General features: G+C 38.1%; 1 protein-coding gene across 1 annotated transcript; it reads right to left on the bottom strand.

Annotated features, from left to right (window-relative positions):
* Positions 1-2765: 2765 nt before the first annotated feature.
* On the bottom strand, positions 2766-7029 carry LOC125264155. The gene is made up of 3 exons (XM_048183372.1): positions 6040-7029; positions 3603-3919; positions 2766-3433 (listed from the first exon to the last, which is right to left on the bottom strand). The coding sequence occupies exons 2-3, from the start codon at positions 3871-3873 to the stop codon at positions 3078-3080; spliced, it is 627 nt and encodes a 208-aa protein (XP_048039329.1). The 5' UTR covers positions 3874-3919; positions 6040-7029; the 3' UTR covers positions 2766-3077.
* Between the last annotated feature and the right edge of the window lie 11537 nt (positions 7030-18566).

Raw genomic sequence — 18566 nt, 5'->3', positions numbered from 1 at the left:
TGGAAACTATATTTCATTGATGCCTGCAGCAAGCAATGACGCAAATCAATTTGCTAAGCGTTTTTTTTTTTTTTTTTTTTTTCATCTTCTGATCACAAATGATCTTTTTGATGAAATCTGAGAGCTTTCTGTCCCTTCATAAACAGCTACGCAACTGACACTTTGGCACTTCAGAAAGTTAATAAAGAGATCGTAAAACTAATCCATATGAATTGAGTTGAGTTCGAATGTTCTGAAGAGACACGATCGCTTTATATGATGACCAGATTTAATTTAGGCTTTTATTCATATATAAACGTTCATAAATTCACATCAATTATGATGAATGGAAGCTCAAGCATGTTTGCTTGTTTTGTGAGATCCAATGAGGTTTATTCTTGTATGTTACACAGCACATTTGAGCAAGAGGTTTGTTCTCGCATGTCAAGCAGGTTTGGTTGAGCTTCTGTTTATGTTTGCTGATCAATGTTTATGTGTGAATTATATATATTATATATAATTATATTATATTATTTATTAATTTATTTATTGTAAAAAAAGTGTATAGGGTCATTATCAACCCAAGGTATGTAATAGTGTAAGTATATATTTTTCTGTGCAACGATAATTTAATCTCTGCTGACTCAATATGTGCAATTCACCTTTATTCCTTAAGGTGACAATGTCTGATACACAGGCCCTGAGTACTGTACACAATCAAATATTAGTGTCACTGGCACTTGATGGTGGATCTGGTGAAGAAACAGTCAGCAATCAAAATATTGATTTTGAAGAGGTTGAAAATAATGATGCTGAATGGAGAAATGACAATGACAGTAATAGTAGTAAAATCATCTGCTCAAATTGACCCCTTCCAAATTAAAAAGGTAATGAAATATGCTTTATTTTATTGTTTTGTAATTGTTATTAAAATATCAGCAGGTTTTATATTATTAGTTAGATATCCATATGTGTTAGATATAGATCCAGGCTGCTAAAGACCCAGATATGTAAAAATGATTGGCAAAGCATTCATGCATTTAAGGGTTAACCCTATGTAGGCTATAGGTGCATTTTTGCAGAAATGCAGTGAAGGCATGTTTTAGCTATTGAGGATGGAGATGAAGATCATTGAATAATGACTTGAATGTGGGTCTGTTCCTCAAAAAGAAATCATACAGATTCTGAAGATTTGGATAGCAACACAACAATACAATGGATTACAATTATGTTTTTCCTATGGTGTATTTGTGGTGTATTTTATAGTCAGTTTTTGAGCCAAAGTCTGTTCAGAAAACTGATTTTATGTAACAAAATAAATAAGTAATGGTTAAATGATTAGAGAAAGGTTATTTGTTTTAAGATTTTTAAGTGTAGTTGTCATGTCATATCAACTTTATTTATAGCACTTTAAACAATACAGATTGTTTCAAAGCAGCTTCACACGAATAAAAAGGAAAGTAATGATCAATAATGCATATTGAATTCACTTCTGCTATAAAGCAGCTCTACAAATGAAGCAATGTACGTGCACAGTCAGAAGCACAGCCTTGCAAAGTATACTTCATTTGAGATACACAGGCATTCAACGCATGCGCAGTTTTGAGCACTCTCTCGCCACGAGTTACAACCCATGTAAATATCCTTAAACTGGTAAGCTTTATATCCGTAATTCAACTCCAATGAACTATAATAAAGTGCGCACTCTCCTTTTCATTACTGCCGTATCTAGTTTCGCTCTGGAGATTGTAAGCTGGATCACGAACAGTTGGTATTAATCCATCCTAGAGCGAAAAAAAAAAAAAAAGTAAATAAAATCACAACTATTAATTTCAAGCCCAGAAATATTACTTTAGTTACTTCACAACAATAAATGAGTGACAAATAAATCAACAAATAATTAAATAATTCCGATAATTAAATTCAATGCAATAAATCTTATGCAGGAACAAAAATGAATCAAAATGCAATAAGTTCAACAAAAGAAGAAGAAGAAGAAGAAGAAGAAGAAGAAGAAGAAGAAGAAGAAGAAGAAGAAGAAGAAGAAGAAGAAGACGACGACAACATTAATTTGCTTACCATATCACTCATTGAACTACTGGGCCTGAAACACAATTCATTACATCACACACAAGATTTACAAATTTACAACAGAATTCGGCAACTCGAGCGCCAAAATAAACACCAAAAGAAAAACCACCCGACATAAAAAACCCTCCTTAAAACATACTAATGTTACATATTATGCCCTGAATTAGCGTCTAAACCACAACATACTGTAACCACTGGTGTCAAAAGTATTCACCTTCCAGGTGAATTACTCAGGTAGAAGTATAGATACTAGGGTTTAAAAATACTTCTGTAGAAGTTGAAGCATCAACTCAAGCTTTTTACTCAAGTATAAAAGTACTGGTTTCAAAACTACTTAAAGTATAAAAGTAAAAGTAATGCAAGGGGAAAAATGGCATTAAGGACAAAAGCTGCCACAGGGGCCTATTGTGCACTACCCCACCTCAAAAAAAAAAAATAAATAAATAAATTTAAAGGCCATAATGATTATAATGTTATATTAAAATGTTAATGTTGAAAAATTTAGGATGCACTAGGCTACCTGTTTCAGCTGCATATATGCCCATTGAAAATGAACGCATTTTAGTACAATGCAAATACATTAAAGAACCATATATGTGTACTACTGAGCATTAACGCATTTCATGGAGCGGAAGATATCTCGACTAGTTGCCTATAAGTATTGTAATGGTGCAAAAAGTCAAACTTCAGAGGCATGTCATCAATAACCTTTATTCGAATGTAAATGTACATCCAAGCTTAGCTGCAGGAATCTGTGAGGGCAACAGCCAAATTGGTGTACCCAGGGCAGGCTTAGTAACAATTATTTAAGTGATTAATCAAAAAATAAAAATAGAAAAATAACTCAAACCTGATACCTTCCTGGTATGTACTATGTTCAATTCTATATCTAATTGCAACAATGTCACATTTAACTAGAAGATGTAACAAACAATTCTGTATGTACAACAACAGGGTAATCTACATCAGGATCTACATCAGTTAAGCACAGAACATACAACAAAGAGTTACCAATAGGCTTTGTTCAGCCGCAAAAGCAGCTGGTTCTCAAAGTTCTTTGAGCCAATACATGCTCTTCTTGGCCTGAAGATCAGCCCTGCAACACTAAACAGTCTTTCACAGGATGCTGAGGCAGGGAGCGCGGTATTAAGCTTAAGTGATAGCTGGCACACAGCTGGGAAGGACTTCAGTACCTCTACTGTGTCTCCTGGGCACCCCAGGTAGGCATCCAACTGCTGGGTCATTTCAAGAGGGCCAGTCTTCTTCAAGGAGGAAAAGAAGTCCTCTTCCTCAGATGACTGAGAGCCCTCGCTGATGTGATTCTCGGCCTGACAATCCAAGTGGCTTCTGATATAGTCAAGGCCTGTGGAATAAAAAAAATAAAAAAAATCAGGACAATTTAGACCAAATGACAGTATTATAATAGTGTATTGTAAATGGTGTATTGTGTGTGTGTGTTCATTTCAAACTCACTTCACTGTCTCCATAGAAATTACACGTATTAAGGGGAAGTTGAGAAGTGAGACACTTACCAAGTTTGAGGATATTTTCGTCACTAGTGCAGCAGGTCTTAAATTTGGGAACTAGAATGGCTGCGGCTATCAGCTCTGGATCTGCAAGCATCTCGCCAAAGCGTTTTTCAAGGCCTGAAAGAAGTGCAGCAATCAAAGGTTCACAGAACTTGGAGATGACGTGAAGGTGCTGGAGCTTGGTCCTTAGTAGAGTTAGGGTGGGGACCAACCATCCCATCTGTACACTGGTTTCTCCCTGAAGAACATCCAGTGCCTTTGCAACTAGGCTCATTGTCTTCACATATTCTGCAAGAAATGCAAGTTCCACTGGAGAAAACCTGTACAAAGAAGAAAAGAGAAACGCAACATGGAACATTTAGCCTACTTGATGTAGCACAACTGGAGGAACTGATAATTAAAAAGGAAAAATATTGCCATCTGAGACCTTTAGAAATGTAGTTGTGTTGCTACAAATCACATCCATAGTAAATATGGGGACTGTATATTGGCATACAGTAGTGCATACATGTGTTCTACATTATTCAACGTATAAAACTATGACTTAATCAATTGTTGATCACTTCATTAAGTGAAAGGGAGAAAAATAAGCACTTAGGTGTATCTAGTTCACTGCAGACAGCTGCAAGGGCTCCTTCACCTTGTTCTCTTGTTATTCTCACTATTCTTTCTACGGCTGAGAAGAGTGAATTCCACCTTGTAGCAACAGGCCTTACGAGTTGGAGTTTGCAGTGGTCTTCAATTACTTCAGATGCGATGGTTGATCTTGAACTTTTGTTCCACAGGCTAGAGCATTTGGCAAATGTGGACCTTGACACACGCTTGTACAATGGGTTTGAAGCATCAACTGTGACACTAAATTGAGGAGGCAGGCGCAACGATGGTGCTTGGGTAGCTGGTATTCCAAGTAGTCATCTTCGTCCAACAGGGCTCCAGCATCAACAAATTCAATACCCTCAACGCTTTCCTCTTCTTGTTCATAATCATCATTTGGGCCACCATCATCCTCTTCTCCATCACCCTCTCCTACAGGTTCAGGATTGTTGTTCTCGTCAGTCTGCCCATAAACTCTGAAGGCTTTCAGGAAGTTTGATCCGTTGTCAATTGTTGTGTGAACGATCTTCTCTCTGATATTGAATTTTGTGTGAAATTTCATTTAGGGCACCAGCCAGGGCAGAAAAGGTATGGGACCCTTTAAGTTGCTTGCATGCCAGGGCAGCACAAGATCTCTGCATGGTCTGAGGGTTAAACCAGTGCGCAGTGACACCAATGAAACCGCAACGGTGTGCCGTCCAGCAGTCTGTTGCTATTCCTATGAACTCAGTTTCACTAAGGGAAGCTTTCAGTTTGTTTTTGTTTTTTCTTTTAAATTTCAACAGAGGCTTTTGTGACTTTGTTCACAACAGTATTGCATGTCATGACATTTGTATTTGGCTGAAGATCTTGCACAAGATCAGTGAAGCCCTGATGAACAATGTGTGGTGGATGCAAGCCTTGGACAACGAATTGGAGGACTACTTTATCCACACTTGCCTGGGACACTCTTCGAGGCTGCGTTCCACTCCAGTTTTAGACACGCACTCGCAAACTTCCCTAAGCACTTCCCCTCGGGGGAATCCCTGCCGCCATTTTGAAGTGCGTTCCACTTCGTAAAGTGGACAAGGGAAGTTTACATGGACAGACCCTCGCTCCCTCGATTTTGACCGAGGGATATGCTTTTAATATTAATCTCTGTATTTAAAAAAAATATATATATTTAGATATCACTTATAGTACATTTGAACCCATAGTGTACTACAAGTGGTAACTAAATATATATTTTTTTTTAAATAGAGATAGTATATTAAAAGCACATTTAAGTTCATATTTCATGGTGCCTCAAAATAGCACAGTTGAGTACACTTAGATGTTCTTAAGATGATCTTAAGTACTAAAGAAGAATTTAGTATATTAAGGACAAAATTAGTGTGCAAAAATAGAGCACTTTAAGTATATTATTGAAATGTACTTTTCTTCACCTGGGAGTACATGCTTTATCAACCAGCTGTAGACTATAACTTTGCACAATTAACTTACAAATATTGCATATAGTAATATAAGTTGACATCTGTACAAATATAAATATAAGCTCAGATAACATTTGAGTAAAGTCGAATTTCAAATCTCACACAGAGCCCACCAAAAGAGTTTGCAACATTGAATCATAGCCTACTGCTAGCAAGCGAATGATGGCATATCTTGGCATGTACCTAGCTAGTAGTATGTTACTAGGTCACTACAATATTGTCAATAATCGACTGATAATAACAAAAACTATATCTTTGCACAATTAACTTACAAATATTGCATATAGCAATAATATAAGCTCAGATAACATTTGGCTAAAGTTGAATATCAAATTTGTCAATAATCAACTAATAATAACAAAATTTCAGCTTACCTCAATATGCTTTTTCAAATTAGACGGCAAGTTTTTGAAAGCCATTAGCTCGTCGTGGTACTTGGGTGCGCAGAGCTTGCAGCGCATTCGAAAGGAGTTGTTTTGCATCCAACCATTTCAAAAAAAAAAAAAAATAAAAATAAATAAATAAATCCAGGGATGTATAAGGTTTGGCTGGTCTTCCTGGCTACCAACCTCTTTGCTGGTGCTTGGTTGGGACATTTCACTTGAGTTATCTTCTTGAGTCTCTGCCACGGACATCTTTCTACTTGGCTATGTCTGTCCAGTGTTGGGGGTAACTTGCTGGAGTGTGACGTGATTTGTGTCATGTGCAGGTGCGATGGATCGTGTACAAATCAATAGGGTGTCGGAATGGTATATGTTTATAGGCTACTTCTCATCCAACCACAATCAAATTCACTCTATCGGGATGGCGAGATTTATCTGGATTTTTTTTTTTTTTTTTTTTTTTTTTTAAACAATGACAAGCTGGAATGAAAACAAGCCAAAATGAAATAGGAGTAACGAGGCTATTTTTAAAATGTAAGGAGTAGAAAGTAGCCTACAGATAATTGCGTGAAAATGTACTTCGTGACACCTCACATAACCGGACTGGGAAAAGCTCTCTCTCAAACGCTCCATTTACACGCAAATCGGCAAATCGCTCTCATCACAACTTCCCAATGCTTTATGAAAATAATGAGGGAAACTTATTCCTCAAAATATGAATCGTAAGCATTAAAAGCAGAAAAAGACCGCAGCATTAAATGTAGCATTAACACATTAATGCAACGCGGGCTACAACAGCAATACTCACAAGCCATCCACTAGCGTGAACATGACCGGGAATAACCCGCGCCTGACAACAAAGGCTAGAGAGCGCGAGACACAATCACACTTCCTTAAATAACTTCCTACCTGGTTCCTCGTATATACGCTCAACAGCGCCACCCCCAGTACGAAATAGGAAAAGCACAAATCATTGACGACTGTCACATTCTTCCCCCCGTGGAGAAAGATCCCCTAATATTCTGCAATATTATAAATATATATGCTCATCAACAGGAAAATGTCAATACATGAAACCCTGCAACAACAACAGCATACAACACTAGTTCCTGCATTCAACATTTAGATTTCAGTCATTTGTAAATGATTTGGCCTGCAATACGGAGTACTAATTAATCCAGGACATAATTTCATCAATATTAAAACCCTAGAAAATCCTCATCGTCTGACTCAGTACAAATTTTCAAGACTTCCTCCCTTTCCTTACGATCAAACTCTGCAGCGGCAGGAAAGGCAGGCTTCAAACTGCAGACATGGACTGTGCGCAAGTCCTCTCCATTGTCCTCACAACCCGATAATTTACTGGACCTAATTTTTCAACAACTCGATAAGGCCCAATCCATTTCGCTGCAAATTTAGCTGCAAATTGTTGAGAGGCCTTGGAAAGGGGATGTGCTTTCATCCAAAACCTATCCTTCTTGGAGTACGTCATATTCCTACGACCGGCATCATAAAAATGTTTCTGTTTCTCCTTAGCTCGAGACAAGTTCTTTTTTACCATCTCCTGCAAATCTTTAAGAACCCTGAGACTGGTCTGGTGTGGTTCTAGAACACCTTTAAAAGGTCCTTTCAACCTTCTTTGCAAGAGTAATTCTGCTAGAGAGTATCCAGTACTCTCCTGAACAGCAGAATTGATAGCATACCTTGATAGCATACATTTTCAATCACTGTGCATTTTCAAATTCTCAAAAGCAGCCTGACATTCAGTTGACCTCTGGAAACAAGCTCCTTTTTGTTTCAAGGCATTTAAGGGTTCAGCAATAGCTGAAAAAATTAGGAACATACCTATGATACCATCCTCATCCTCAAGAACAAGTTCACTATCACAACGCTTTTCACTGTACCCTTACACAATTACATAGATGGCCACTTCTGCTACTGCTACTATTAATGATATTTATTACATGCAATACTGAATTTGCACTACGTGCTGTTGCTGATAATACAATTTGCAATGTTGCAGTATTTTGTCATGCGTACTGCTGGTTTTAATATATTCACAATCATTACCATCTGAATTTGCTAAGCATAGCATACTGCTGCTGCACAAAGTCAGTGACTTTTTTTATTTATTTATTAAATATTGTCTACTTGCAGCTGCTAATAGTATTTGCAACATTAAAATCGCTATGCATATTGCTGCTTGTTAATAAAATCTCTAACATTACCGTCTGAATTTATGCATGCTGCTGCTATATTTTCACTACATACAATCTAAATTGCTACTGCTGTTACAGCTGCACTAAAGTACTATATTTGATGTGGCCCCAAAGCAAATTTGATAGTGAACCCCATGCTATATATGATGACACTTCCGAACCTCGCAGCATACGAACAACTGTTGGTCCTCACACTTATTCAATGAATTACATAAAAATAAAGTCTTTTCAAGGAAAGTCTGTTTACTCAGCGGCCGTATCAAAGACCAAGTCCTGTCTATTTTAATCTTGAAATCTCGAAAACTGCTTGTAAAACTCAGAATTAAATAACACATTTCAAAACTGCAACAAATTTGACAGGAATTGTCCCATAAATGTTGTTTGTTATTCTCAAATATGTTTTAAAAAGCTAATTTTTAGGCTAGACCAGCCGATGTGCATGTGTAGTCCTAAGCACGAGTCTCAGGTTTCTAAGGGAACCAGCAGCTGCAGTGACGCAAAGACTTTACCAATCAATGATTAGCTGTTTTTCTTAGAAGGCAGGACTTATTCCGCCATATTTTGTATTGCAGTTTCTACCATTCGTTAAGTAAAAGGAGTGAACTTCTTTATCTATAGAACAATGCTCTCCCATTCACTTATCTGTGTTAAGGCAAATACTCCAGTGTTTTGAGCAGTGATTGATTCTGACTGATGTAAACACACTCAGGGTCAATTACATATCCAGAGTGCATAGATATCAGTGCATGTTTGCCAATTATAGAAATACAGCATCAACTAGGGTGCTCTTTCTTCGTTTGAGAAATACTTAAACTGCCTTGACACAATCTAGGTTGAAATAATGTTATATAATTCTTACGTGACAGCACTGATGTCACTTACCTTAAACCTACTAACAGGTGACGAAAAGATATTCGATTAGCATGAATAGCTGTTCATCCTGTAGTTATGAAAATAGTTTATGCCCAAACATTTTGTGCTTGAAATGCAGCTGCTTGTGTGCTTCATATGTAAATAGGTAAATATGTCGTTTGCATTTAATCATGATAATGTCAGTGCACGATCGATTCATTAGCAAATACATGACTCTTTACTCATTTAGCAAGAGACACAGCGTATAACTTTATGTCTGCTAATGTTCTGTTGCTGTTGATATTCAATTGCAATTTGAATTTGTTATATATGCTGCTGCACAAAACTAAGATTTGCTGTAGCTCTGCTTGAGATACGAATGCAAAAGTCTATTTCATTTTGAAGAGTTCAGCAAAACTTATCCATGTATCTTCATGCAAATACATTGTCTGCTTACTGCTGCAACATAAATACAATAAGCATATTCGCTAGCTGCTAACATGCCCAGCAATTCATTCTGAGCATTTAACACAAATTTAACACAACAGTTAACACGAATTAACCTTGTGTGTGGCTACTTCATAAGAAACCGATAAAACAGACCACGCAAAATGCACAGTGATATAGCACAAGAAAAACTATTCACTTATCTATGTGTTGAATCCAGAGGAACACTGAAGTGCGCTGCAAACTGCTATAATGAATGTAAACAGCCATTTAAATGTGTGAGCAAGTTTATTGAGTTTGAGTTTATTGGCTGCAGAAGTGACATGAACCAATCAGCTGTACCAAGCAGTTACTGCTGTAATTATCATCAGCTTGCGTTAAGGACCCATCAGCCTGCGCCATCTAGAGTTTCATGACTGAACTATATATTTATGATGCACTTTCAGCTTTACAACTTTGCATACTGTTTACGTTCACATACAGCTACATGCAGTTAGCAGTAGTTCCCGCAGAGACAACTGCTCACATTTCAGACACATGCTAATGTTGTGATTAGTAATTAATCGGCAATTCTTTATAATTTGTCATAAGGGCCGTTCACAAGACTACACAACTAAAAACAGAAAACTTTTAATGTGTCTTGGCCATTCATTTACATGACAACAGCGTTTTGGGGCCTGAAAATACAAGTTTTCGAAAATGATACCGTTATCGTCTCCATGTAAACTAACCACAAACCCCCCCGCTAATTAGTGAAAATGGTGACGTCATGCACATGTATTACGTGTTCAGTCTATAGGCAACATTGGCTGGATTGGCTGGATTCGCTGGATTCGTGTAAACGGGGATCACTTTGACAATGTTGTCATCTGTACAAAGTACGCAAAGTAAAACTTTTCTGTTTTTAGCAGTTGTTTTTGTTGTGTAAACATACTCATATTTAGTTAATCATTCTTAATGAGGCTAATCTCATTCAGTAATTAATGTTCCCTTTCAATACGGTTGACTCGCATGGGGAAAACTCCTTTTTATCAGTATCCTGAAGCCTGATTGGTTCACATCTGTGCACTTGCACAGACAAAATGACATTTCATCTCGTCTATACAAGTCATGCAGAAATGCTGTATCATCAGAATCTTTCTCCTTCAGTGGGGACTCTGAAGACAACACAGAAGCCTCTCTACTCTGTGTCAAAGCAAGCCTCTGCAGCAGAACAACGGCGCCTTGCAGCTCATACCTTGCAGCTGACATGGCACTTGACCATGCAGCTTTCCGGTGAAAGAACAGAAAGAGCAATATCTGTCTAAAAGAGCAGTGATGTTTGATGCAAAATGTTGTGTCCTGACTGTAGCTTGGACAGGCACCCTGAATGCATCACTTGCCTGGGAAGCGCCCACGGTGTGGCTGCACTCAGTGAGACCAGCTGCTCGCACTGCGAGAACGAAAATGGCGCTGACAGCTCTGCAGCTGAGAACAGCGCTGACAACTCGGAAGCTGAGGATGACGCTTCTCCCCTGCTACTCTCAGGTGAGACTCATAGAGCATATTTCACTGTACAAAAGCATATTTTCACCGCTGTTTGTTTTTAAAACACTGCACCTCTGAGCGGGCCACGTCCTCGCCAAGCTGAGTTCATCAAAGGCGGATGTTCTCACTGCAAGAGCACAAGTTTTGCCTCGCTACGCTCGCAGGCCGCTTCCTCTAAGGCCACCTCTGCACTACATACAATGACGGTGCTTCAAGTTTATCAGGCCTAGCTTCTTCATAACATGGATGAGTCTGGACCTGACCCTGTCGCCCTGTTCAAAGAGTTATACAGCGCCATGAACTTGGCCCTGCACGCTACCAAAGCCCCCTGATCAAGCCATCAGGCCACGCTATGGCCAGCCTAGTAGTGCCGAAATGCCACTTATAGCTCAATCTCACTGGGATTAAGGAGAAGCAGTCCTGATGCCTCAGGACGGAGAAGGAAAGGGTTAAGTCCACCGAGGTCAGACCACCCTCAGTGTGTGTCCATCTTCCAGTCCCCTCTTCAGCTCAGGTCACTGGAGATGATGTTTTTGATGCTGGTTCTGGGCCCGCCCCATAATTCTGCACACCCAAACCCCTTCTCGCTGTTATGGCAAACCTAACAAAATATTTACATCCACATGAAAAAAGCATTTCTCCTCCTCTCAATGCTCTAACAGGCACAGTTCTCCCGCTTCAGCATGAGATGCAGCCTGTAGTGCTTAAACCATTTGCCACTCGACTCCGGGCATGTAAGGCCAGGCCTTGGTCCCTTGGAAATCATCCTGCTCTTATCAGAACGGGAAAATGGTGGACTTGCTTTCCAGGAGGAAAGTGGTTATGACAGATGATTGAAATGGCACATCAACCATCTAGAAATGTTGGCAGTAATTCTGGTATTCCTGACAGAACTCAGGGGTCATCATGTCCTGGTCTGCTTGGACAACAGGACGGTGGTTGCTTTTATAAACAACCAACGAGGTATCAGTTCTTGCCCTCTGCACAGAATGGCGAACTGTCTTATCCTATGGGCACAGAAGAATCTCCACTTAGTAGGGAGGTTCTTACCCTAGGGAGGTTCTTACCCTGGAGGTCGTGGCCTTAAGGTGCTAAGTTTATTTAATTTAAATAAACTTAAAACAATCTTCATATAAACCCATTATAATAAATGTAATTTACCCGTGTCCTTTAACCTGTTAACTGTCACCCCCACTTTTTTTTTTAGACAAGAAAATGCACTATCCAAACTTAAATGGTTGTAATTCAAGAATACTTTGGAGTATAGACATAAGGCTGGTCTTGTTTTAAAGATGAAATTTGGCAGATTATTGTAGAAGTGAACTTATGTAAGTGAAAAAGGAAAAAAGTTATATAAGTTTAAGTTTATGAAAATGTAAAATGTAAAAATATAATATTTAATATTTTATATAAAATATATATTTTACAGAACCAGTTTTACTCTAAAACTGCAGTGAAATCAAAGCCAAAATTTTGAACAAATTGTGTTTCAAATTTCAGGTTGATATCTCAAAAAATGAGCTTTCAGTAAGATTTTGTTTGGGCGCAGTACCACACTTTTTCACTAGATGACATTCAAGCTCCATTACTGACCATATAAAGGCGCCTCCATTTCCATATGGTTTGAGTGATCTGAACCATATATTTCCATTATTTTCATACAATTTATGAAGTAGACGTCCTATATAGAAGCAGTATGGGAAGTTTGGCAGAATTTGATATGAATTTAGCCTCTAATAAACATAAAAACAACATGTATTTGGGTTATAGATCGCCGCCACAATCCTATTAAAACATTTTCAGACCTTTTTTCTCAAAAAATTAAATGGATGTTATCTTTTGAACTCTTGGCATGAAAACAAACATGTTTCAACCAGTCTTTAATGATTTTTCATGTTCATCACTATTTCAAAATAAAGGTCTGAATGTGCCTTATGAGTATGAAAATATGCTTGTTGCAAATTGATAAATTACTGCTCTTCTGTAATTTATTTTGACATCACCAAATATGGAAATAAATTCTGCTTTCAAATGATATTAGTTTGTCAAGATTAGTTTAGGTTTAGTATAGAATATTACTGTTTTAAATATGTAATGGCTGTGGGCCCACCGGTGGGCCCGTGACAGTTAACAGGTTAATATATCAGCAGTGAGTGATTTTTTCTTTTTCTTTTGTTCTTTGATTAACGTTAATGACATCACAGCATCAGGTTTAATAGGTTGCTGTCACTTTAAGATCTGCCGCTGCTGCACATGATGTGACACACATCCCATTTTTTAAATGCACTCTTTACATTCATTTAAGACTTCATTTAACTCGTTTAACTGTGCCTGCGAGGACACTCTACAGATTTTGTATTTTGGCATAATTTTGTGTGTTTTTGTCCTTTCAAGCGCTGTCTGAAGCAGCTTTCTGTTCGCATGAGTCTGTGTGTGTCACACAGACAGGAGATTCACTTCACATAACTGTGTTCTCTGTTGTGTCTCATTGCAAGTGAATGGTTTAAAAACATGTACAGTCATGTGAAAAAGTTAGGACACCCTATTGAATTCCATGGTTTTCTGTATCAGGGAATAATAAAAAATCATCTGGTCCCACACATGACATATCACACTGTGTCATTATTTGTTTAGCAAAAATAAAGCCAAAATGGAAAAGCCATGGCTGACAAACTTAGGACACCCTTACTGTTAACATAGGAATTAAGAGTGTAAGTAGCAGTCAGGCACTGCTAATCAAATGTCTTTGATTAATCGATCATCAGCAAATGTAATCACCTCTATAAAAAATGAAGTTCTGGCAGTTTGAGCGTCTGGAGCCTTCTGATGTGTGTTAACACAATGCCAAGGAGGAAAGACATCAGCAATGATCTTAGAGAAGCAATTGTTGCTGCCATCAATCTGGGAAGGACTACAAGGCCATTTCCAAACATTTCGAAGTCCATCATCCTACAGTGAGGAAGATTATTCACAAGTGGAAGACATTCAAAACAGACGCCAGTCTTCACAAAAGTGGACATCCCAGCAAATGCACCCCAAGGTCAGAACGTGTAATGCTCAGAGAATTTGCAGACAACCAAAGAACTACCCTCAGAATCTACAGGCCTCAGTTAACATGTTAAATGATAAAGTTCTACCAGAAAGACTCGGGAGGCAAGATAATGTAACAATGATCTATATTAACAATCAGCAAGCAAAATATTGTAAAATAAAGTTCTTTGACGTAGGCCCCATCCTTAGCTCACATTCTAAAGGATTGCGGACTCTGTATTTCCTGCCTGAAGATGAAGGCAGGGGCGTAGCCAACCCCCTGGGAGGTATGGACAGGGACCATCCTGGTGGTGGTGGGGAGGATGAAGGTGAAGGTTGGCATCAGCATCTGCGGACTCAGATATGTGTCTGCAATCTTTTATAATCCAAGTGTAAGATAATGATTGGGTAGCTCTAAACTAATAGGTGACATAACATTGAGTCTTCCTGGCAGAACTTACACTAGAGCTTTCATTTCAAGACAGTACAATTAGAAAACGACGGGTCAAGTATGGTGTGTTTGGAAGGGTTTCCAGGAGAAAGCCTCTTCTCTCTAAAAAAACATGGCAGCACAGCTTAGGTTTGCAAAGTTGCTTCTGAACAAACCATAAGACCTCTAAAATAATGTCCTTTGGACAGATGCAACCAAAGTGCCAAGTTTGGTGAAAACCAAAAGTGCATATCAGCACAAACAACTCATACCAAAAGTCAAGCATGCTGGTGGAGGGGTGATGATTTTGGACTTGTTTTGTAACCACAGGACCTGGGCACCTCACAGTCATTGAGTAGACCATGAACTCCTCTGTATTTCCAAGTATTCTGGTGTCAAATGTGAGGCCATCCGTCCGACAGCTAAAGCTTGGTCAAAATTGGGTCATGCAACAGGGCAGTGATCCCAAGATCACCAGCACATCTACAGCAGAATGACTGAAAAAGTAAAGAATCAAGGTGTTGCAATGGCCCAGTCAAGTCCAAAACCTCATCCTGACTGAAATGCTGTGGCGAGAGCTGTGCATTATCAAATGTCCACAAATCTCAATAAACTGAAGCAACGCTGTAAAGAAGAGCGGGCCAAAATTCCTCCAGAATGATGTGAGAGACTGATAAAGTCATACAGAAAATTATTACTTCAAGTTGTTGCTGCTAAAAGTGGATCTACAGGCAGTTGAATCATAACTTTGTCACCCATGGTTTTTCACATGATTATAAGTAAAAATTAATATAAATATATATATATATATATATATATATATATATATATATATATATATATATATATATATATATATATATATATATATATATATACACATTTATATTCATTTTTACTTTCCCTTTCTTAGATCGGCGCCATTGGTTCTGCTCCCTGCCAATCATCATCGAGGCGATGACACCATCTCCGTTTCGTTCCAACCGGTGGATACCAGGATCTTTAAAAGGAAGACACTGATGAGAGATGCCTTTGTTCGTTGTCTGTGGTTACTCTTTGGATTTTGTGATTGAGTCGCTGTTAGCTTTGGGTATTGTTGGTTCCGACTCTGTGTATTATTTTCATGAGTCTCGGATATGACCTAATATCTCAATTCTATCCCCATTCATTTTGAACATCATTTGGGAGGTCTGTATGTATATGGGGAGAGAAGGAGAGGAAAGGTTAGGATATCACGTGATATACATTATACATCACACAGTCAATGAGTGTATGTATAGACCCACTAGGTAAGTTGCGTGCGTCACCTGTTGTATTTTTTTATTCTTAGTGAGTGTAGTTTATATTAGGGTATCCTTGGATACTGAAGATTTTTCTTTTCTTTTATTTTTCTAATAAAGTATTAGAAAATACCAGTAGTTTAGTATTGGTACCTAAGTTAGAGTGTTATGTTTTGATAATTTCTTTTCTTTGATTGCAGTCCATTTCCCTCCTTCTTTTTCCCTGTCTGTGTTAATTTCTTTTTGTTTTCTTTTGTGTTTCCTTTTTATGTAAACACCTGTTGTTTGCCTTTAGAGCTCTGGAGCTCAGTTAATGTTATTCCCCATACACCTTAATCACGCCAGGGGACGTAACAATATATATATATATATATATATATATATATATATATATATATATATATATATATATATATATGAATAAAAGAAAGTGAATACTTCGCTAATGGCCTTGAGAAAATTAGATGAGAAGTTCATTTTCTCAATAAGGTTTTTTTTTTTTTTTTTTTTCCTCCTCTTTCTTGGTTGTGTTTTGTTGGTTTGTGGTTGTGTAGGTCCAAGAAATTCACTGAGAACATTAAAATTAAATCCCTGCAGATTTTAATTATAATCTCAGAGCTGTTGGCCTCATGTAAAGACCCCGGGCAGAAGTTTAACCCACACACGTCAACATCCTCACAGAGTACTTTCAGAGGTTTAGACACAGACAGGCGGACAGGTTTACAGATTATATTTTTCATAATTAGAAGAGTAGGAGCGGAAGTGAATATGTGCTTATTAGCACAATTAAAAACAGCGAGATGCACAATCATGGGCTCAGAACAGCATTAACCCCGCAGGAGAACACTGTAGATGGGTGGATGCCACAAATACACAGTGAACATGGAGGAGTTGCTGAAGTGAACAATCTAAGCTGAAGTTTTGACTTCTGTGTGTGAAGATAGAAAGGGGGAGCTCTTGATCTCTTAAAGTCTCCATGAAATCAAAATTGACAATTAGTTGTTTTATTTGTTTGTTTGTTTGTTTTAAATGGAATATTGCAATGTTTACTATAGATGATTTACTTGTGCACATCATTATTTTGTTAAATTTATGTGTTCGCAATCTTTAATCAAAATAACTTTGCCTCCCTCTTGCAGCGACATCTTTTTTTCTGATGACATGTTTACTAGCATGGTCCTGTCACTCACAGGAGATCCATCAATAGCAAACAACAATCATTCAACATGGACATAATCAAGTCCCGTCCTATTTGTTCTTGTTCCAGAAGCTGTTTCACTCAGATATATTACAATAGGGAAGAAAAGATAAGTACTTCTTCCATTTCACACCAACTTTAAGACCTTTCAGAACTCAAAACCCCATAATCCAAAAAGAGCAAGTACTGATATTAAGCAGTAAAAGAGTCTCATTCTGGACTTTCTGACGTCAGACCAGGGGTGTTTCCTCTGAGGAGGCAAGGGAGACAGTGCCTTCTCAAAAAAAAAAAGAAAAAAAGAAAAAAAGAAAATCAATATAAGAAAAATAAAATAACGCAAATATGACAAAATGTGACATTAAAAAGTTTATAAACCATTAAAATATCTCTAAAGTAACATTGTCTAACAGTAACATTGTCCAACAGTGACATTCTTCCAGTAATGTTAATAGAATGTTCGTTCAAAGTAATCTGGTCTTAAATAATGTTCACACAAAAACATTACACAAGGATTTTTTTTTTTTTTTTTTTTCTTCCTGGAACATTTTAGTTAGACATTTGTTATTTTTGTTAGCTGAGTTAAATTGCATTCAAAGAATAATTTTGTCAACCCATGACCTTAGCATTTCTAGTGCCATGATCTGCAGGAGGGAAATCACTCCCGAGTCCCGACACACCATTGGTGTCCAGTCCTGTTCCTATGGGCTACTATCCTGCAGACTTTAGATCCAGCCTCCAGCCATAGTGAAACATACCTGAACCAGGAATTCAAGATCTTGGGGATCATTGGAAACATCCAGGCAGGTGTGCTGAAGCAAAACGAAAAGAAGGCTCTGAGGAGCAGGACTGGACACTCCTGTCCTAGAACAAAGCAATGTGTTAAAAACTACTGAGCAACTGCGAAGTAATACCTTGTAACCACATTGTAAACAACATTTTAGCAACAGTTTTCCACATTCAAACACTACTCATATATTCTTTAGAAAGCATACAAATCTAGTTTCCTGTTTACTGTTCAAAAGGTCTTTATTTGCAGATTTATCTACTTGCAAAAATAATGATATTTAACTTTGAGCATTTTAACACTGCTCTGCTCTTTTTCCTCAAAAATAAAGCAGCAAGGCGGAGGAGAAGCTTTCTGACAGCCTCCTCAAAATGGCATCTGCAAATTACAGGCTGTTACGTTCTCTTAGCACCTATTAATTATATCAAAGATGAGAGCGGCCAGCCGCACTGTGATTTATTACACCACTAACTTGTTGTGTCACTCTTGGGATGGAGGGAGGAGCAGACGACAGGAGAGAGAGAGACAGCGGCACTGGACCTCGACGACCCAGACAACCCTCAGCGACCTCACCTGAGAGACAGACAGACATGGACAGCGAGACAGGTTTCTAGTTGGCAGTTTGGCTCAAACCTCAACTTCGTTTGCAGGCAATTAATCTAAAGCCTCTTTTATGAAACACAGGAAAATCTGATTCTTCAGTTGAAGCTCAAAATCAGAGCCAGAAATGGACTTAATGGCTAAGCTGAAG

Source organism: Megalobrama amblycephala, linkage group LG3 (assembly GCF_018812025.1).
Source record: "Megalobrama amblycephala isolate DHTTF-2021 linkage group LG3, ASM1881202v1, whole genome shotgun sequence".
NCBI classification, from domain to species: domain Eukaryota; kingdom Metazoa; phylum Chordata; class Actinopteri; order Cypriniformes; family Xenocyprididae; genus Megalobrama; species Megalobrama amblycephala.
The sequence above is the reverse complement of the archived record's forward strand: the minus strand, read 5'-3'. Positions and strand labels throughout refer to the sequence as shown.